This window comes from Heliangelus exortis, chromosome Z, assembly GCF_036169615.1.
Source record: "Heliangelus exortis chromosome Z, bHelExo1.hap1, whole genome shotgun sequence".
In the NCBI taxonomy this organism is placed as follows: domain Eukaryota; kingdom Metazoa; phylum Chordata; class Aves; order Apodiformes; family Trochilidae; genus Heliangelus; species Heliangelus exortis.
The window spans coordinates 15,738,330-15,759,770 of NC_092454.1; the positions used below are offsets into that span (position 1 = coordinate 15,738,330).

Consider the following 21,441-nt stretch of genomic DNA (forward strand, 5'->3'; position numbering starts at 1 on the left):
GGGATAATTCCTCCAGAAATACTAAAAAACAGGGGCTGGGTATTCACAAGATGATTAAATACAGCGCTGGAAGTGACACACCGACGGTAAAAGACTAGTACCTTATCATTAAGGACGCGGTGCACAGACAACACACCAAGAAGACCTTAAGACCTTTTCAATAAATATTTATTTACTACAAAAGTGTGAGTAGAAAGCATTTGGGAAACCTTTTACTCAGGACTGGACCACTTCGTGCAAGCTTCTGAATGAAAGCCCAATTTCACAGTTAAAACTGCACACCCCTGCGCTAAGGCACTCAGGCAGGAAACCAAGTGGCTTCAACAATCTTCCATGAAACTAAACATTTCAGACATTGACACATTGAAAAGCAGCAGTCAGTCCTGATGCATAAATGTGTGTTCAATTATTTAACCTGTTGTTTTTGCCTATTCAATGGCAACACACAGACTTTACTAGCAATTTATAATGGCAATTTATCACTGTGCCTTCAGCCTTCACCCCTCTTGCACCTCCACACATCCTCAGACACAGCTGGGACAGCTCCTGGGAAGACAAGAAGTCTTTCCATGCTATCAGGCTTCATCTCCCAGAAGCTGCAAGCAGAGATTCAATATCCCGAATCACTTTGGAAGTTTTTTCTAAAGCTTCCAATACGTACCCTTCACTGATTTCTTTCAGTTCACTCACATTTTCTGTTTCTTTGACAGTAGTACCAGATGGATTGCTTTTTGCAGCAGGTGCCTTTTCTGGAATATTGCTATTATCCAATAAAACTAGTGTTAGTTTGTTAAGAAAAGATAACAAGTTCCTCCACCTTACCTACAGATTACTACTCTGTATTAGTATTCGCCATTTTGCATTGCGAAGTTTCACATTTCACATCATGGTAATTACATAAAGCTTAAAAATAAGAGTATATTTATTAAAATATTACATTTATACAAAATGTCTTTAAGACTTAAAATTACCCCAAAGTTACTTTTAAAAGGAAACCACCTGGCAGAACAAAAAATTGAGTTTACAAGTTTTGTGACACTGTTAAGTTTGTGTGTTCTCTTTATAGATTTTGCTTTGACTAGTATAGGAAAGGAGGAAATGGGTTAGAGTTGTGCCACAGGTGGTTCAGACTGGGTATTAGGAAAAATTTCTTCACTCAAAGAGTGGTGAAGCACTGGAACAAGCTGCCCATGAAGGTGGTGGAGTAGCTATCCCCCCGGGGTGCTCGAAAACAGGATAGACACAGTGTTTCGAGAGACGATTTAATGGTTATGGTGGTGTAGGACTGATGGTTGCACTTCATGATCCTGGAAATCCAACCATGATGATTCTATGATTCTATGTCACCTTGCAAACTTAACAGTATGACTTTTCACATTAACAAAATGGAACACTGGCTTAAAGACCATTGGAGCTTCAAGCCCATGCAGTGTGGAACATTTTTTTATCTGGTTGAACACAATACTGAGGTAGCTGATAAGTAGAGAGGTATTGTACTGCAACAACAAGCTCAAAGGCTGGGCTTGCAACTGCACTATCCCTGTTTCAAGAACAGGTCAACAGATGAGTATTAGCAAAACTAATGCGACACACATTAAAAGGATTCCTTTTTTGGTGATTTTTAAGATATTTTAGTTTTCTATTCTGCCACTGTTTTTGTTTCTGGTGCTGTGATTCTGGTGCTGTGAAGTTGGACAAGATAAATGATTAAATGAAAATTATAAATCAGAAAAAAGGTTTTAAAAAGGCAATTTTAAGAAGTGGATAAGACAGTAAAAGAAGGTGAGAGCAGGATAGAGAGCCTTTGATAAAGATTTGAATATACAAATGAACAACAGAATATAAAAGTAAGCCATCTTTTACAGCTTTCAAAAGGATACAGTTAAATCTCTGTATTTTTTTGAGTTCAGCATCAGCAGACCTGTCCAAGAAAATAAAAATTATTAAATTATTTAGTATCATAAAATGTATTTTCTACTTTAATTTCCAGGAGTGCTGAAAACTTAGGTAAGCCTAAAATGAGCCAAATTCAAGTTAAAAAGTAAGGCTTTATATTTTGTCTTACATGCCACTAGTCAATGGCTGTCACTAGTCACTCATTTCTGTTTCCAAAACTCAGGGCTCTGCTCTAAGAGCAGTTACTTTGCCATATGTAAGTATAGATACACATACAGATTTAATCAGCTCCTGAATCTGCTATAATTTGACAAGGAAGTGTAAATGTAATCCATTTAAATTAGCAACTTTTAATAACAGGATATGTTTGTATGTGACATCAGTTAGCAAGAGATACTAAATGTCATGTTCAGAGTAACATTTTGAACAGCTTGCTGTTTTGATAAGACTTCTTTCTTAGTCTAGTTTCTCTCTGTCACCTTCCCACATGCAGAAGTGCAATGAAATAATTTTCACCTAGAACTCAACATATCAAACAGTTCAGATCCTGAAAGAAACATATGAAACCATACAAAATAAATGGGCTTACAATCTTAAATTTTGACCCTCCAGAGATACAGTCTACAAAATCCAGACTACCTAAGTCTTTTCCAGTTTTAATTTCTACAACATTTGTAGTCATATATTTAGGATACAGACTGATACCAATTTTCTTCAGTTACAGGGTGTGCAGTATATTCAGTAGTCCCCTTTCTTTCATTCAAACTTCTGCACCATTCTATTGCTGTTCTGATGTACCTATGTCAACATGAAAATTCACAAAAAAATTAATTATTTATGCTAGAAATGAATTCTATTAATTCAAGGAAAAAAATGAAAGCATTAAGCAATATTTCTGGCTCTGAATGGAAAAGCAATGATCCAAAAACATAGCTTTTTCTTTGTATCTCCTTGCCATTTTTGATTCCCACTTTTTTTTTTTTCTGTAATCTCCATATTTAAATCTATGCAGTTACACAAAATTATAACAAAGCTGTACAATGTAATGATGAGTGTAAAATGTTATTTTTGGTTAGTATCTAGCCAAAATGCAGCACAGCAAGCTTCTGATGGTTCCCATAATGAGGCTGTAATCAGAGCAAGCAGATAAGAGAAAGCAATTTGCAGGCAGAGGTCAATATCTGTAATAAAGCAAAAATTGGATAAATTGCTAGCCAGTTCTATGTAACAGCTCTATATAGGACAAAGATTTCTTTTTTTCTCATCCACTCACTTAAGTGTCAAGTTGCAGCTCTAGTTATTTTCTTAATTACATTAAGTAACAGTTATAATGGAATGGCAGCATGCAGTGGTCCTAAGTCATACTGTTCCTGAATCTTGGCCAGATGCAAGATGGACCTTTTATCATTACGTGATACTTTATCATTATTACCATTTGGATCCCCACTCCCCTCAATGTATTTTCAGTAATTACCATTTCTTCAAATAAGAGACATATACAGAATTCTTTTATATTTAACTTTAATTTGTTTAAATTACTTTTACCTTTCATAGATTCCAGGATGACTTATTTGTATTAGCTTCTGTACCCCATCAGCAGTAGTTAGCTTACACCAGCCTACATTGTCATTTACCTTAGAAGGAATAAATTAAAGAGCATTATTTCTCTTCTGCAGCCTGAATTAAAAATGGCAAGTACAATATGCAGATTTAAGAATTATGCACCTGTGAACATTCTACTTTAAACACAAGTTTTTTTTTGCTAAGGATAGAATTCGGTATAGTCTGCTATGACAAATGGGGGGAAGGAAGGGAAGGAATGCCTGGCATGGCCCCAATACTTGTTTTATGCTATTCATAAATATTCATATTTTCTCTAAAAGTGTTCAGAAATGTTTCCAGATCTGCATAATTTTTGGTTCCTTCCCCTTTCATCATGAGTGAATTTACAGATTTGAGCTAGCTCACATGAGAAATTTATACACATTGACTATAATGTTTATGTTGTTTGTAGTAATATCCTCAGACACTTGAACACCTTTTTTATGTTGCCACTTTAGGGTAATAAGCAATCATACAGAAGCCAAAAGTCTCAACAGGCAGTCTTGAATCATAGACTCAATAAATTTCTCTGTAGTGCCACTTTTTACTTCTGCATTAAGTAGATTTTAAAATGTATATGGAATACTGCATGTCCAAGGTTAGTTTTCTGATTAATTCTTTCACAATCCATTTGATCAATTACATGTAATTTGAAGTAAAAACAAATGTTCCCTTCTCTGACCAATCTGAATAACTTCTTAAAAGCGTAGTTCATTTGCGTCTTTAAGCATTGGTTCTCTATTAAAATATTTTTCCTCCTCATTTCTGGTTAAAATACTGTCAATATGTTAATGATAGACTCTATGGACAGTTCCTTTTTTCATTTACACTACTATACAAATCTCTCAAAAAAATTCACTTTGTATTTTATAGGCATCAAAACTTTTGTTTCATTTCCTCATTGGTTTCCTATTCATAAAGTTTCATGAATAGTTGTTCCTCAAACTCATGAGTTACCTGGAACTCATTACAAGAAGAGCTGAAATCCCAGATCATATTCAAGGTCATCCCATCCGAAAAAACAGCATGGACTTTCTGATCAGAGTACACAAGGAGTCTTCCTAGGCTGGGAATAACCTTTTCATACAGCAAAAATGGCAACATTTCTCGCCCATCTGTCTCAGGTATCTAGAAAAAACCAAATATACTGAAAACTTAAAGAAAAGTTACTTATATAGTTACACGTGTGTGTGTAACTCTGCCAAATTTTCAATTCACTTGTTTTTCCAGACCACAACCAACTCTCTGTATCATGCAATTGGTTTCTGCTTCACAAATTTATTTTTACACTGAATGCTTTTGATTCTCAAATCCATACCTTGTGATCTTTTTTAATAGTGCACACTCATCATTCTTCCTTCTAGATTAGGTACCATTCCCCACAGCCCATATCATCATCCCTCTTAATACTTAAAGAGTTATAAATCTTCAGCTACATACCATTTTCCAGCAGCAGAGATGGTAGTTATGAGTTAATGATAGCTTAGTCTTGTAACAGTACTGAAGTATTCTGAGCAGAAAAAAAACCAAAAAACATTAAGCATTTCAAACTTACTGTGTCTTCTAAACAGTTGTAACCTTTGTTCTGTAAGTTTAAGATATCCTTAGTGCTAATATAAATTCCTTTCATTTTTATACATAGTGTCAAAGTAAGCATTATGTGTAAGTTTTAAAGTCAGAGGAGTTACAGTAACAACAATTAAGTAAAGTTACTTTGTTGCCTGAGTAATAATGAAGGATATAGAGTACGGATTTCCTGGTACATCAGGAGGCAGGTTGTTTACCGAATACATCTTTTCTTCTCTCTGCAGTAAAGAGCAGAAAGAGAGTTAGAGGTACTATAGCACAAAAATAGCATTTAAAACTTTGCAAGACCTCCCAGAAAGCATCTAGAATCATATTTAAATCTGTCCCAAAGGACAGGTAAGTATCTCCTTGAAAAGTGAAAGCTTCAAGACCGCTCCTGTAGGAAGGAATATTCACTGTTCCCATGCACTCAGTATGGACCAAAAGAGAGAAGGAGAATGCAGTTCATTAGAGTGACTACAAGTCAAAAGTGAGGTTTGAAGGGCAAAACCTTGGCCCTTAAATCTGCTTTAAAAACACAAAGCACCACACGGGCATCTGAGAGGATCACTGGGGAAACTTAACAAATGACATGGAGAGGCAAAATCCTTTTTCTAGCATTGAACAGGTAGTCTATGGCAGAGCCGGAACAGAACCTGCATCTTCTAGGTTCTGTCTCCATACAGTGAAAAACAAAATGCTTCCAAGTACATAAAGACTAAACTCTAATCAATTAATTTAAAGCCCTTAAAGTTCAACTTCTAAACTAGTCAGAAACAGTTATTGCGGAATCTTATTGCAGTACATACTCAAGCTTGTGAAATAAATGTTACAATGAATAAAATTCTTCTTATTTGGTATATAGTTTACAACACATTCTGAAACAGAAGGAATACCATATTTTGTATGATACAGTCATTACAGTTATTATCAGTGTAGGTACTTCACTATGGACTGCACAGCTCAATGTCTTAAAACCAGTAAAACTGCTAACTTGAAGGAATTCGGAACATATTTAAAAATAGTTTTATACCTTTTTTGTTGCTTTTTTGATTGCATAATGTACGAAATAGTTCCCCAAAAATGCTCCCTCTGACTTGAAAAACGTATCATCACTGGGATATATTTCTGCAACGTTTGTCCTACCATGGATAAATCTAAGAGAAATAACAAGATTTTTAACAAGTACTTAAAATACTGTGTAACCAGAAAGTAAAACAGGTTAGCGCACCTGGAGAAGGTACTAAGCAGAAATATTTTCAGTACAACTGTCACAACAAAGACTTTCTACTGTTTCACAACTAGCCGAGCACACCAATTGCCTTTTTTAACACAGAAGATTAGCATTACCTGGCTTTGTCTGCATGTGTGCATGGAGGGTGGTGGCTTGGGTGCTTAATTTTAAACAAGCTAAGGAAAGCTTTTTTTTGTTGAGGTAAACATCACACAAAAGCTGCTCAGTCCTCACCTTCACTGACCACAAACTATATAGTAATTCTAAAGGGAAAAATCAAATTTTCTTAGTGGCCCACTTAGCGTACACAGAACTGTCAAACAACGTTGCCTGAGAAACAGTGAAGTTTTCATTTCCACTGAAGCTGTATGTTTTTCACTAAGATCCATGGTCATTTACTTGTTGTCACGTACCACCTTGGAGCCTAGAACCTATTTAATGACCCAATTCTGTAACTTTGTGGTTAGATGCCTGGACTTTGGTAACAGGACTTACAAGACTAAGCATGGCTACTAACCAATCTTCCAATAAATTAGGTACAGTAATGAAGACCTGATAAATATTTTGTTCAGATCAGATGCAAATTTCAGACTCTGATAGCAACTGCAGCATTTTCAGAGTCTGTATGACAGATTATAAAGGGCAATTTTAAAATAAGTTTTTTTTTTTAAACCACATGGACAAGGTGGTTTGCCATGAAAATCCAGTTGAGCGCCTGCAATATGCAAATTATGTAGGTCATCAAGACATTAATTTCTAAAGTGTGGAATCTCCAGCACCAAAACAAACAATGTAACTAGCAAAGAAACCAAGCACCACAATTGTCAGTGAAGTCCGTGGGAGCTCCAGCTGCTTAGTAAACCTTCAACAAACCAGACATCAGACCACTTCTTTAAATTACTTAAGCATGGTTTCGTATTATTTCTTTCAGATCTTAAAATATGCTGTACTAGAAAATCTGAAGTCCTGTGAACAAACAGCAGAAATGAACACACATGAAGATTGTGTACAATTACTCAGAGCAAGAAAGGGACAAAGATATTTAACCTCACAGCTTAATTCCCACACAAATGAAGTCTTCCAAAGATGAAACACACAGTCTCCTTACATACCTATAGAAAACACCCTGGCACCATAAAATTTGAATTAGCTGAGGGGATGAGCACTCTTCAGCATCTTGATTCCCAAAGAAGTCACAGAAAGTCCATCTGTTAAAATACAAAAAAAGCTTCAGTAAGTCTGAAGGTTGGAGGTTTTTTGGGTGTACAGGTAATGATTTTTGTACCAAGAACAGATTCAAGGACATCTACTCAAAGAAAAGAGGTCATATATTTTCAGTCCTCTGATTCCTTAGTTATTGACATTAGTTACCAAGTTAGTTTTCTCAAACCTGCATAGGGTTTTTTTGATAATTTAATGTCACCATTAAATGTGACTCTCACTAAATACGGTGTGAATGTCACTGGCTCACCTTAGTAAAAAAAAACCAAAAAACCCCAAATCAACAATCTAACCTTAGACCTGTGGAACTTTGGTGCTCTCTTTTTCATTTACATATTTACATACCACGTCAGAAAACTTATTTCTCTCAGGATTAATTACCATATATTCATTACAGTAGGGTACATAATGTTGGTTATACAAATTTCATGTTTCACAAAGTTTCTAAAAACTAAAATCACTATTGTATGTTTAAACTTTACATCTATGATTAAATTATTTTGCTACAGGTTGAAATTCCAAATCACAGAATTGCAAAAGATATATTAGCAACTGCGAAGTGAGCTGCTTAAATTACCTGTGTAAATGTGGGGCTCTGCAGCTGAGTGGCAAGGCTGCAGGTAAACGAGAAACTGCTCTGAGTTCAGGGTCTATTAAAACATCAGCTTCTGTAGATGAATGGCTGTTTTTCCCACATGTCTTCATTAGATTCTTACCAGTAGATAAATTATAGCATGTCAGTGCCAACAGCAAAGGGTATTTCCATTCTTCTGGGTAGGAGGAAACAGACCAACGCTGTGTAACCCATGTGTATTCAGAAGAACAATTTGCATACAGCAAAGGGACCCCATCTCTGTCCTTTTGGTCCTTCAGTTCCATTGGTTCTCTGTATTTACCTTCAGCACAAACATGCTCATTTCTCTTACTCTCTGCTCTCATTTGTTTCGATGACATTTCTGCAATTTCTGATTTTCTGTGCTGTCCTCTGGTTTGACAGCTGTTGTTCTTTTGAGAGGAGCATAAAGATGCTGCAGATGACTGGCTGACTTTGCATAAGAACTCCACTGTAAATTCTTGGTGCAATTCTGACAGGTAGAGGTGAGCATAACCATCTACTGAAGAGATCTTCACACCACCACTGTCTATACATCTTGTGAGATCAGACGAAGAAGGGTCAGGCCATCTGACTTCTAAAATATCACTGAAAATAATCTAATACAATAAAAAGGATTGGTATATGTAGCAAGATAATAATGGAGTGATTCCAAGAAATTACAATGGAGTTACTTAAATTCTTCTGCAAGGCAATGTATGGAAAGAAGCTAGACAAGGCTTAATTGCTGGGCCAGCAATTAAATAAATGACAGATGTGCTCTCCATTAACCCCTCTCCTTTCCCAAAAGGAGAAACAGAATAATAGAGACTTACAGGCTGGAAACTAAACTAAACAGATTAAATGAAAAACAATACTGATGGAAAAACAACACAATGAAATATGCATTGATATGTTAAAATAGATACAACATAGACATTGAGCTCTCTCCCTCCCCCCAACAACACTCATGCTTTTGTCTAGAAGCAGACACAGGCTGAAAAACATGGTGTTAATTTCACAAAGTACAGTTACTTAAAAGACAATTAACTTAAATGTAAAATTTCTAGAAAGAAAATTGGTTCTGTCCTAGCTCAAACCAGGACAGAACTTTACTCTGTATTTATCTGTGTACATGAACTCAAAGGAAAGCAAAATATCAAACCTTCACATATGCCTCCTCCTGTTCAAACAGATCTCTGTCCAGGAGTAACGTTTAAATTTAAAACGCATTCATTAACTTGCACAGTACATGGTCAACTACTCATAGAGAGTAGATACTTCTGTTTCCAACCACTTCTTAAGAAACAATGAAGAGAAAGGAAAACCTAAACTATCTTGATCACATCAGTTATGAGCAGACTTCAAAGCAAGTCCACATTAAAACTGTATACATTAAACTCTCATGCGCTCTCAGATCTTCTCTCTACAAAATTAAAATAGGCCTGTTAAATGGCATGTAGCCTGTATTTATACATTTTTACCAAAATGGAAATCTATTTAAAATATTTTGCATGTAGGTGGATTAATTTACTTAATCCTGCAGCACTAGGGATTAAGTTACACAGTTATTGCTAGGATGTGGATAAAACATATTTCTGAAGAATTTAAAATACAATTTACATTTTGCAATATAACATTTGGAAATCTCAGAAGAATGACCAGGTTGAACAGGACTTAGAGCAAACTGGTCTAGAGAATGATGTCACTGCCCATGCAGGGGCATTTGGAACCAGATGATATTTAAGGTCCCTTCCAACACAAACCATTCCACGTTTCTGTGCTCTTACTGCAGTTATATTCAAGTAGAGATTGCTGCTTTAATTAGCACTTCTGTTCAAAACAAACAAAAAACCACTTTCACAGCATATGATTTTGTGCTGCCCCTTCTACACAAATGAAGCAGATGATTCTCAACAAATTATTCCAAACAAGCACTATCTACTTCAAATCCCATATAAAAGTTTTGCCCAAAGAGAAGATACAGTTATAATTTGGAAAATAAATGAATCACTTTCTGAAACTAGAAACATTCTGTAAAGACAGATATTGCCTTTCTAACCATATGCAGAAGTCTAAAATGATGTATTTTCCTTTGTAGTCCTTACACCTGATCACTACACAAAAATACTCCTAGTCTGCTTTCATTTTAAGTCCACAGGTAAAGCATTGGATCCCAAATAAATACATAATGCAAATACCTCTCAAATACGGTGTGAAAAAAACTTAGCAAATTCACATTCCATATAACTGTTTTAATTAGCTTTGTCTCTTCTGGCTTCCCTTTAATTAGATATGTTTCAGACTGCTTGAGTCCAATACAAATGAAACATGGCATCACCAGTCTATTAGTAAAATGGGAATGTCTGCTGAAGGTAACAGGTCCCCTGTGTCAATCTGTCTCTAGATATGGATGGTTAGTGTGGCCAAAGCAGAGCCTAAGCAAACCACAACACTAGGCTGCTTCAGATTCAAGCATCAGTCAAGTAACATGGAGCAACTGCAGAAGCACTGTTCTGCCCAGTGAAAAATACACTCGCTGCAAGCGAGAGGCCACAGGCCTAAGGCTGGCCATGGTAGCAGAGTGGCCAAGATCCTGCCCCAGCCCTCTTGCCCCCTAACACAACCAGCAGGTACGTCAGTGAGGAAACGGGACAGCATTTTGGAAAGCACTGTCTCGTTTCACAAAGTCTTCCCTGAAAGGTGCCAGGTGCAGGAAAATGGTAATACATATAGCAGCCCATTCTATCCTATGTACAAAATCCTAGGTTTTAGTCTTGCCAAGGGCAAATGAATTCTTCAGGGTTTGACTACAAAGGACATTGCTAAATACCGGGCTAAGAAATATTTTAAACTGTAATTTAAGACAAAAGTATTCCAGTCAGGTAGACAAACACACCAGCCAAACTGTGCATCTGCAGATGCTCGTGGCCTGTACTATGCACGCCGAGTTAAGCCCACTTTGCAGGCTTCCAGGGAAAATTATTTTTACAAAAGCATCACATATGTTAACACTCACCCTTTTTCTTTCTGGAGGTATAACACGTGACGGCAGGTATGGGCGAGCAGAGAATTTGTTTCGGAAATCTAGAGCTCGTAAAAGTTGTTCCTATAGAAGCGTTAAGAAAAACAAAACAATGCATCCTTTTCAGGAGTTTTTCTATACAGCCGTAACATTTTAGCTGGCTCCATCCCCTTCTTTTATGGAGCAGAGCCGAGGAAATCGCCTCCATTTTACCCAGCGTAACAAGTCGGGTTTTTACAGTCGAGCTGAAGGAACACGACCCCCGTAGACCTCCACCCCCTCCCTCGCACGCCCAACAGAACCGCGGCGCCACCGGACGTTGCCGCCCTCCCCTTCTCCTCACCCGCCGCTCGCAGCCGCCACCGCAGGCGCCCTCCGCACCCACACGCGCACTAACGCGGCGCGCGCGCCCCTACGCTCCTGTCCCCAACGGGCCCGGCAACACCAGGCCCCCACCTACCCGGTGTTTGCTGACGACGAAGGCGACCCGCTGACGGCAGCTCTGGGCCGGCTGCAGGGGGTGGGCAGCGGCGGGGCGCGCCGCTTCGTACAGGTACTCGCAGCCGCAAGGAGACAGTAGCAAGCGAGACCCCCCGGCGTAGCGCACCTCCACCGAGTCGTCCCCGTACAGCACCATCAGGTTCTCCTCCTCCATCTCCTCCCAGGACGAAGGCGGCACAGCGGGGGGAGCCAGAGGAAGCGCTCGGCCCCGTGTCGAGGCAGCCCGGTCCGTCCCGCGCCTCCGCAAGGCGGGAAATCGGGGACGGAGCGGGGGGGAACGTGGAAGGCGAGATCCCTCCCCTCCCGCCTGCGGCCGCCCGAACCGTTGTTTGGTGTATTAATCCGATCTTCCTGCTGGCTGGGGACAGGTCGAACGTGTGACCTGGCTTTATACACATTAGTAAAACAAACTGGATAGAAATACAGGCTATGTCTTTATCTTTTGTCTTTTGCTTAAACTTTTTTCTTTTTTTTTCTTTTTTTTTTTCTCTTCCTTTTTTTGTCCCCAGTTTTTACGTGCTGGAGAAAGGGGTATCTTTTTTGCTGCATTTGAAATGTAGATGCTAAAATTGAGGGTAAATAATCACCATAGAACAATAATGCAGAACTATGGACAGTTAAAAGCAGGCAGCAAGCAAGTGGCAATTATGGCAATGTGAAACCTGCTGCTTTTCGATCTCTTAAATATCATTCCACCATCACAAATTTGTATTAGTCTCCTGAGAGATTTAGGACAAGTTGGGAAAGAGTGTTAAGTGTTTAAGGCAAATATTATTCTGTCTTCCTTAGGAAAGAGTTAAAAACAATTTTTCCTGTCAGAACTGCTGTACTGACTTTATTAAAGCTCTTACAAAACTTCCTATGTAGAGACCATGAATTTCTCCACTACTTAGAACAAACATCTCACTTACTGATTTTCCAGTGTTCCTGGTGAAGGACAAAGTTTATTTTGAAAAACCTGATCTGAATTGCTTCATATATTCAGTTTCTAGTTCCCAACATTTGTGGGATGGCTTGCATGACTTGTATTTCTTATACATGTAAAACATGATGTTGCCACAAGCTGACAGAATAGATCTGGACACTACAAAAGATGCATGCAGAACTAAGGCATGTAAAGTGTGTCTTAAAGACAATTACTTTACTGTAATGTATAGGTGAATGCTTGTTCATTGGGACTTAAGTTTTGAGTAAGTATGTTTTCCCACAGGACACCTGCTTTGTAAAGTCAGTAGGAAGTCTAAACTGTATCTGGATTAAAAGTTTTGTATGAAAAATACACTCAATATTAGAGAACGTGTGCATGAAAATGATCTAATTTAACTTCTACTTTTCTAGTTTCAGGATTTTAGTCTACAGACTTTGAAATGCTAATATAGTACTTATGGCCATATTGCCTTTCGATAGATTTTATTTTTCCAATGAGTATTAAAATATAATACTCAACCGTGTACCCAAAAGAGAAAAAAAGGGTGTTAGTTGGAGGCAGGCTAGAAGGAGGACCAAAAAAAAAAACCAAAAACCCAAAAAACCCATGGTAGTGAAGTTGTACCAAAGCAAACAAAGCTAGTTAAATTTTATTTTCCAAAACTCCAACCTAAGTATGTTAAATAAACATCCAGAAAACAGTGCTCACTCCATTAGCAGATGCGTAAGTTTGTCTAACCAAATAAGTAACAGTGAAATATTAACAGAATTATTTACATGCATATTTACAGCATGTATTCCTTACAGTAGATTACTTTTGGAAAATAGTTCAAATAGTTTACCTTTTTGGTAAAGGGTTCTACTCATTCTAACCAGTAATGGATAATAGGAAACAGTGTAACTGCATTTGGCAGCAACAACAATGGACAGAGTATCCTCAGAAAACTAACATGATTACATGGGGTCAAAAAAGAGCAGCTGGCTACAGAATGTTGACGTTTATGAAATATATTAATTTACTCCAACTACAAGATTAAGCTACATAAAATTTGAAGAATGGAGAAAGTTACAAGGGCAAGGGTTGCTGGAAAGTTAGACGTGTTAGATACATTCAAATAAAAAAATCCAAAACAATGAAACAAAGCACAACACATACTCTGAGAAGCACGGGTTAAACATAACTATATTTATACTGTCTTGAAGAACACACAAAAATTAAAGGATAGATTTTGCTTTTAAAAGCTGAACAGAAGCTTATATGAACCAAAGCTCTTGAAAGCACCTGACTTCCAAAATACTGCTTGCTTTTTCACACATCAATATATAGCATATTTATTCCAGGAAAAAAAGTCCAGAATACCCATAAGGATATTATAAGAGAAAGGAAAAGGAAATAAACACGACAAAAAAACCCACACAAACCAAAACCTTCACAAACTACTTCTCATGATTGTGATCTACCGAAAAAAAAAAAAGTATCCATATTTGGCTCATACTCTCATTAGCAAATAAAAAACCAACAACCTATTAAAAATATTAAATATCAAATACCAGGTATCTTGTACATGGTAAAAATGACATGTATATCCCCATTATATGCTAAAACAAGCAAGCAAGCAATTAGAATCATATCAAGTTATTTATCCCCTTTGTCCCTTAAGGGAAATTTTATGGGACAGTTCCCCATCACATTTTAATTTCAATTATGGTAACTTTGAAATCCTTTTTATTGCAGCCAAAACATTGTTCATATACCTGTACATAAAATAAACTATGATATATACACAACCTTTTAAGTTACAGGACAAAAGTTTACAATTTTTGGCAGATTCTGCTAAACAAAAACGAAATTGTATAACTTTAGTATTTTGGTACAAATATTTTGTGTCCCCCTGTATTCTAACCATACCTAAACTGGCTTAATAAACTAATATTATTGTGTAGTATCTCACTGTTTTCTCTTATGTTCAGATTCCAGACAGAATTTTTCATATGCTTCTTCAATTTCTGGATCCATACCATCATCAAGGTCATCAAAATAACTATAAAAAAAAAAAAGAAAAAAAGAAAAAAAATCATCAAAGAAGTTTTCATACAGCTTACCAGAAACATCTGTGCAGATGTAGCCCTCCGTTGTACTCTCCCAAGTAAATCCCTGTCCCTCCTGAACTGGGGAGCCCAGAAATGGATGCGATATTCTAGGTGAGGTCTCACTCACTAGGGCACAACAGAGGGGGAGGAGAACCTCCCTCAATCTGCTGGACACACTCTTCTTAATGCACCCCCAGGACACCATTTGCCTTCTTGGCCACAAAGGCACATTGCTGTCCCATGGATAATTTGTCCACTAGGACTCCAAGGTCCTTCTCCATGGGGCTGCTCTCTAACACATCACCTCCTAACCTGTACTGGTGCATTTTGTAATTCCTTCCCAAGTGCAGGACTACGCACTTGTTCTCGTTGAACCTCCTTAGGTTCCTCTTGGCCCAGCTCTCCAGTTTGTCCAATTTTTGCTCAGTGGTCACATAGCCTTCAAGTGAACCAACCAGTGCTCCCAGTTTTGTGTCATCAGCAAACTTGCTGAGAAGACACTCTGTCCTACCATCAAGGTCATTGGTAAAGATACTGAACAGGACTGGACCCAGGACTGATTCCTGGGGGCTCCACTAGTTACCAGTCTACACTATTGGACTCTACACTCTACTACTATGGACTCTGCACCATTGATCACCACTCTTTGGGCTCTATTGTGTAGCCAGTCTTGATGCATCTCGCTGTCCATTCTTCTATCTTAAATTTCCATGAGGAAGCTATGGGAGACTGTTATGAGATAATATCAGTGTAATTTTTTATTGGTTAGCATCCTAGTTCAAGTACTGCATTAGCTGCCTTGGTGGCACAGCAAAGAATTTATTAATATAGAAAACCTGCATTCTGATTTGCTGATATGTAAAAGAAAGCAATGTTAATTCACCTCAGTATTTATCTGCATTGTATTATCTCCTATTACATGGTAAAAAGTCTTTTGGTAAGGATCTATCTTAGGTTGCAGAAAAGACTGTATCCCATTAACAGTATTAAGTATTACACAGAGTGGAGACTACTACAGAGTTTGGAAAGAAAGCTGAGAAGTTACGGGAATCACTTCAGCTTTCTTTCTCTGCACAGTTATTGGGAAATAACTTGTGTGTTTCTTGTTTTCTCTAGGCCCAACAGGATTGTTCATCACCATGAATGAGGACAACTGAACCGCAGCTTGAACTTCATATACATAGCTCTAAACAGCCTTAAAAAAATGAAACAGTGAGCAGCTATTGACTTTCAGAAAGTCTGCATTAATTTCAGGTGTTCAATTCATTATTTTCTGTGCCTTGGTTTCAAACAAGGGAATCAGCACATCTCATCTGAACAGAAGCCTTAAATGTTACGTTTCACACAAAATCACAGCAGGTGCCACAGAGAGGAAAGGTTTTTTTCTTCAGCATAGTACACTGAAGAAGTGGTATACATTTTTATTTCTTCTTCCTTTCTTACAGAAGTGTAGACTTGAAAAGGAACTCAACATAGAACCCTCCTCCCTAATGCCAGTCATAAGAAACAGAGGATCAGGATATATTTGCATCATTTGTACTCAGGCTTTTCTTAAGCCCTCAACCAAGGTTCCACAGTCACCTTGCATGAAGGTTGACTCAAGACTCTTACACATGGCACTCTTCAGATTTGCTGTGTTTTTTAGCTGCTCTCTGTCTCTACTTTGCATTCAACTTGTTATTCTTAGCAGAGGTTCACATGGGTATTTTCTTCCCCTCAGAATGAGTTTGTTGGTATCTGATGATAGCTTCTGAAGTTCTTGCTACTCCACTCAGCTAGGCACAATCTAAAAGCTTTCTAATTTACTAACAAAAATACTGATCCAGGCCAGCATCCTCATCACAAATAAAGACAACACTGCAATATTCCTAGGTATCAAATAATGATTTGAAAGTCCTCCAGCCAGGTGAGTACAAAGCTCAGAGCAATGTATTTTAGACTTTATTTCTTTAACTGGTTTCCTATAAAATTCTTATAAACCAGTGTCAGGCTACATTCTTATCTTTTGCTTCCCCCTTTGCCATTAGGTTGCTTTTCTTTTTTCTGCAGGAATACTGAATAGCCCTTACCCTGAAGAGAGGAACTTAAATGTTAACTCCTCCCTTTGAATGACTGCAAATTTTGTAATCATCTCAACTTGGGATGTGTATGTGCATCAGTCAAATGAATTCAGGTTGCCTTACTACAAACACTTGAAGGTCTAAGTCCTTCATTCTGCTTGCAAATTTTTTTTAATTGCAGAAGAGAGTGTGTTTGTACAAGTGCATAATATCTGCAATTTAACTACCCTACTCATTTGCATACATGTAAAATTTTCCAAACCTGTGTTATTACAAACCAACATAATCCTGTACAAATTCTACAGCTACATAATACTTAAAATAATTTAGTTTCATTTTTGTCAAGACTGGATTCCAAAGTCTGCAGTAAAAGAAACTAGTATTAAAAAAAGACATGCTCGAAATGAAAACGTACGGTTCTCCAGCTCCAGATAAATCTGTCCCATTTTCTTCATAATCTGGAAAGAAATCCTCTCTTTCAAGCAGCTCTTGGTATTTTTCTTGGTAATCTGGCAAAGTAAAAATGAAAATGAGCAAGACCAGAATTTCAAACTAATTAAGTTTGAAAATACTCTATTTAATGAAGCCATAAATGGCATGAAAAATAGTACAGAAAAAAGTCCCACTATTCTATTTTCTCAGGACATCAACCAACCTCAAGAATTATCTTCCCAGAGAACTTCAAAGGCAGTCATAGATGTCTTTACCTCAGTGATGTCATTGACACACTGTGCTCAGATTAGAGAAAGCAAAAGAAACCAGGAAATAAACAAATCCTTTTGCTCACAAAAATGGACAAACAAAAGAAAACTTGGCAGATTTTCTCATATCCTGAAGAGACCAAGTTCTGAGGACTACAGCACAAAGCCTTCTGAACTGTATGAACTGAAATACATACTCTCAGTTTAAAACATTCACCTTTAAATGCAGAATAAGGCATGTGTTAGACAAAGATATGCATTTAGGCGTAATTTTCTTTTTTAAGTTGAATGAGCATCAACCAACAAAGAACAACTTTTTTTGTACTTCGAAAGGCCATCTAAATCACATTTTTAAAGAATAGCTGAGAAGACAAATATATGAAGCTTGTGGCATACCTGGATCTGCTGCAGTGAAAGGAACTCCATCAGAAGTGTAAAATGTTGGCTCATTCTAAAGATAAGGTTACACAGAATGTTACAGGCATTCAGAGACAGACCTGTTTGCAGTTTTCAGCAATGTGATTGTTCATGAATCAAGTTAAATTCACATCAAACTAAGCAGCTGAAGTGTCTGAACATTCTTACCATAAAATAGTTTGGGTCATTTTCAGGGGTAGCTTCTGTATGAGGAGACGTTCCATAAACTCTACCCCAGTTACTTGATCGCAGCTCAACTAGTTTCAAAAGCATATGTTTCACATCTCTGAAACAAAGTACGAAAAACGTTAGAACATCTTGTGCTAAGCAAGGAATTTGGCATCTCTCATCTTGCAAATACTAAATAGTTAAACTGCCCCACTCCAAAAGATCTAAAAAAGGACAAAATTTAGTCCAGTCTGCATATAACTGAGTCAATTTTTCAATCCCTGATTGTGTAGACACTCTATGTGTCAATTATAATACTTACCCTCTCCGCTTCCTCTGTAGTAAGAGACCATATAAAACAGAAATTGCTGTAATTTTTATCAAGATAGCAAACCTGCAGCACAAGTTGATGAACAAATCCCTTTCAGATATAAGTGGAGTATTGGTGAAAGCAGGGGCATGATTTTCAAACTGTATTTCAATCAACTAATTTGTGCTCCTATTTTAGCTCCATACTAAAATTCTGTAGCCAACGGTCAAAAGTAGTTTTGCCAGTACATTAGATTCCACCAATCACTTAATCCCTAAAATAAGAGAAATTGCTTTCTTCTTTTAAGTAAGTCCATGGAGAAGTGTTTCACTAAGGACAAAATAAATGAAATTTTCAGTGGTTTCCTCATTAAAAGACGTTTGTGCTTCTGTGTCTTTGAAGCCTCAGCTTGTGCAATCAATTTTCTCTCGTAACTGAAGCAAAATTTATAGAAACAGAATGGTGCAGATTGAAAGGGACCTTAAAGATCATTGAGCTCCAAACCCCCTGCCATGGGCACACCTCCCACTAGATCAGATTGCCCAAGGCCCCATCCAACCTGGCCTGAACACCTCCAGGGAGGGGGCATCCACAATGTCCACAGGCAACCTGTTTGAGTATCTCAACACATTCACACTGAAGAATTTCTTCCTAGATCTACCCTCTTTCAGCTTAAAGCCATTACCCCTTGAACTATCACTACATGCCTTTGAAAAAAAAGTCCCTCTACAGCTTTCCTGCAGGCCCCCTTCAGGTACTAGAAGGCCACTACAAGGTCTCTCTGGAACTGTCTCTCTTAGCCTGCCTCTCTCTCTGCCCAACTCTCTCAGCCTGTCTTCATAGGAGATGTGCTCCAGCCCTCTGACCAACTTTGCAGCCCCCCACTGGACTCACTCGAATAGCTCCATGTCCTTCCTGTGCTGGGGGGCTCCAGAAATAGACACAGTACTCCAGATGGGGTCTCACAAGATGAGATTAGAAGGAAAGAATCACTGCCCTTGACTTGCTTAGTCACTTCTATTGAGGCAGCCCAGAATATAGTTGGTTTTTGGGGCTGCAAGCGCTCACATTACTAGCTCTTATTGAGCTTCTCATCAACTAACACCTTCAAGTGCTTCTCCTCAGGGCTGTTCTCAATCCTCTGTCCACTCAGTCTGTACTTGTGTTTGGGACTGCTCTAGCTCATGCACAAAACCTTGCACTTGGCCAGACTAAACATATGGTTTGCACAGGCCCATCTCTCAAGTCTGTCAAGGTCCCTCTGGATGGCCACCCTTCCCTCCAGTATGTCAACTGCACCACACAGCTTGGTGTCATCAGTAAACTCATTGAGGGTGCATAAACTCCTCTGTCCATGTCTCTGACAAAGATGCTAAACAGTGCCAGTCCTGATACTGACCCCTGAGTAATGCCACTCATCACTGATGTCCATTTGGACATCAAGCTGTTGATTGCAACTCAACTTTAAGAGTGAACATGCAGCCAATTCCTTATGCAGCAAGTGGTCTATCTGTCAAGTCCACAGTTCTTCCATTTAGAGACAAGGATGTCATGCGAACATGTGCTTTGCAAAAATCCAGGTAGATTGTATCAGTTGCTCTTACCCACCAACCTATAACCCCATCATAGAAGGCCATCATATTTGTCAGGCAATATTTGGCCCTAATGAATCCATGCTGAATTCCTTATTTTCTTCACATGCCTTCATATATGCCTTCACATATTTTCCAGGGGGATCTGCTCCATGATCTTGCTTGACTTTTCTCATCCTTCCTTGGGCTCAGCTCAATTACAATGTACAGATGCTAAGAGCTACCTACTGTCTTCCCTCCAAGAACAAGAGATCTGTGTCTGAATCCTTTACAGGTTTTTATTAAGTTTGTAAGAAGCTGAAGGCGCGTTATGGTAGAATCAGATAACCTCACGCATGCTGTCGACTAAGAACTGAGAAGCAGAATACATTAGCAAACCACTCACTTTTCAGACTCCAGGGTAAGACTCTGCCAAAGAAGTATTCTGTCCAGGAAAAAGAAAAAACAAGCCAAAGCATATTCCATTCTGCCTTTCCCATTTTTAGTGATTTGTATATGCTTAATACTTTTACCCCCTCAACTGAAAAATACACTTTTTGGCATGGTAAAAAATAAAAATAAAATAAACAAAAAAACCCAAACAACCCCCCCCCTTTCAGATAGTATTTTGGACATGAGTTATTCTTTAAGATTTTTAAGATGTTCTGTTCAATATAAAACCAAAACACTGCACAAAAATTTTATCTTCTCACCTGCTACAGTTTGCATCCAACACAACATTTTTAATTCTCTGAATCACCTCCTCCATATCATTCTTTCCTTTTTCTTTCCAGGCATCTTCTAAAACCGAGCCTGTCAACTAAAGACACAGGATTAGAATTTTTAAAAAATAAAATTACAAAAATTGACTAAACTGTCAACAGGAGAGATTATAAATGGACTGCTGATTCCTTTGTGCCTTGGCTTCAGCTCTGCTGTTTTAGGCCTCACATTTTACTTGTAGAGTAGTATGTTCCTTTTTGTTGGGCCAATTTCATAATGGTACTAAGGAGGAGAAAAACTACAACCTGTTCTGCTAATGCTATAATACATAAAACTCTGTAAAGGTTTCCTCATCTGCAGCTTCCCCCATTGCTCCGAAAGGTAGAAATGTTAAAAAACGTGATAATATTTTTCTTTGAAAACTGTCTCACCTTCAGCAGTTTCACTGCGCATATCAGATTACTGTCCACAGGATAAGACAAGAGTGCATTTAGTAATTCCCGAAGGCCTCCTTGAAGAATTTCTGCTCGTGTTACCTGTCCCTTTGGCCCTTTAATCTGCAAAAGATATATTAAAAAAAAATATTTGAAGAATTTAAGTTAAAAAAATTAATTTAGTCACGTCTTCTCTCTTGAATGCTATATGATTTTTTTTCAACATAGGGATCAGCAATGACCTGGTGATCAACACAGTTTAGCTCTTTTAGTTGGAAGAACAAGTCAAATACTGTAACTAGAACTGTAGAACACAGACTTTTAAGTAGTATCCTTACAATTTTGACATACATATGTAACAATGCATGTCTAGCATTTCACTTCTCTGTTAAGAAATTGCTA

The 21,441-nt window shown here is 37.9% G+C and overlaps 2 protein-coding genes across 12 annotated transcripts in view; both read right to left on the reverse strand.

Annotated features, from left to right (window-relative positions):
- Positions 1-150: 150 nt before the first annotated feature.
- CZH5orf34 (chromosome Z C5orf34 homolog) lies at positions 151-13,196 on the reverse strand. The gene is made up of 12 exons (XM_071731635.1): positions 11,597-13,196; positions 11,131-11,220; positions 8,097-8,731; positions 7,411-7,506; positions 6,098-6,221; positions 5,212-5,303; positions 4,939-5,008; positions 4,456-4,626; positions 3,442-3,530; positions 2,602-2,694; positions 1,881-1,921; positions 151-776 (listed from the first exon to the last, which is right to left on the reverse strand). The coding sequence occupies exons 1-12, from the start codon at positions 11,789-11,791 to the stop codon at positions 583-585; spliced, it is 1,890 nt and encodes a 629-aa protein (XP_071587736.1). The 5' UTR covers positions 11,792-13,196; the 3' UTR covers positions 151-582.
- A 533-nt stretch (positions 13,197-13,729) lies between these two features.
- The window catches only part of PAIP1 (poly(A) binding protein interacting protein 1), a 28,424-nt gene continuing 20,712 nt past the window's right edge, over positions 13,730-21,441 (reverse strand). For 6 of the 11 annotated variants that reach the window (XM_071731638.1, XM_071731640.1, XM_071731641.1 and 3 more), the window contains 7 exons: positions 21,037-21,162; positions 20,596-20,702; positions 20,289-20,327; positions 18,002-18,119; positions 17,813-17,867; positions 17,131-17,224; positions 13,730-14,606 (listed from right to left, as the gene is read on the reverse strand). In XM_071731638.1, the coding sequence (XP_071587739.1) occupies positions 14,513-14,606; positions 17,131-17,224; positions 17,813-17,867; positions 18,002-18,119; positions 20,289-20,327; positions 20,596-20,702; positions 21,037-21,162 (633 nt within the window). In that variant the 3' untranslated portion in view covers positions 13,730-14,512. The remainder of the gene's footprint in view (positions 14,607-17,130; positions 17,225-17,812; positions 17,868-18,001; positions 18,120-20,288; positions 20,328-20,595; positions 20,703-21,036; positions 21,163-21,441) is intronic. The other 5 variants (XM_071731643.1, XM_071731642.1, XM_071731644.1 and 2 more) reach the window with 1 other exon arrangement.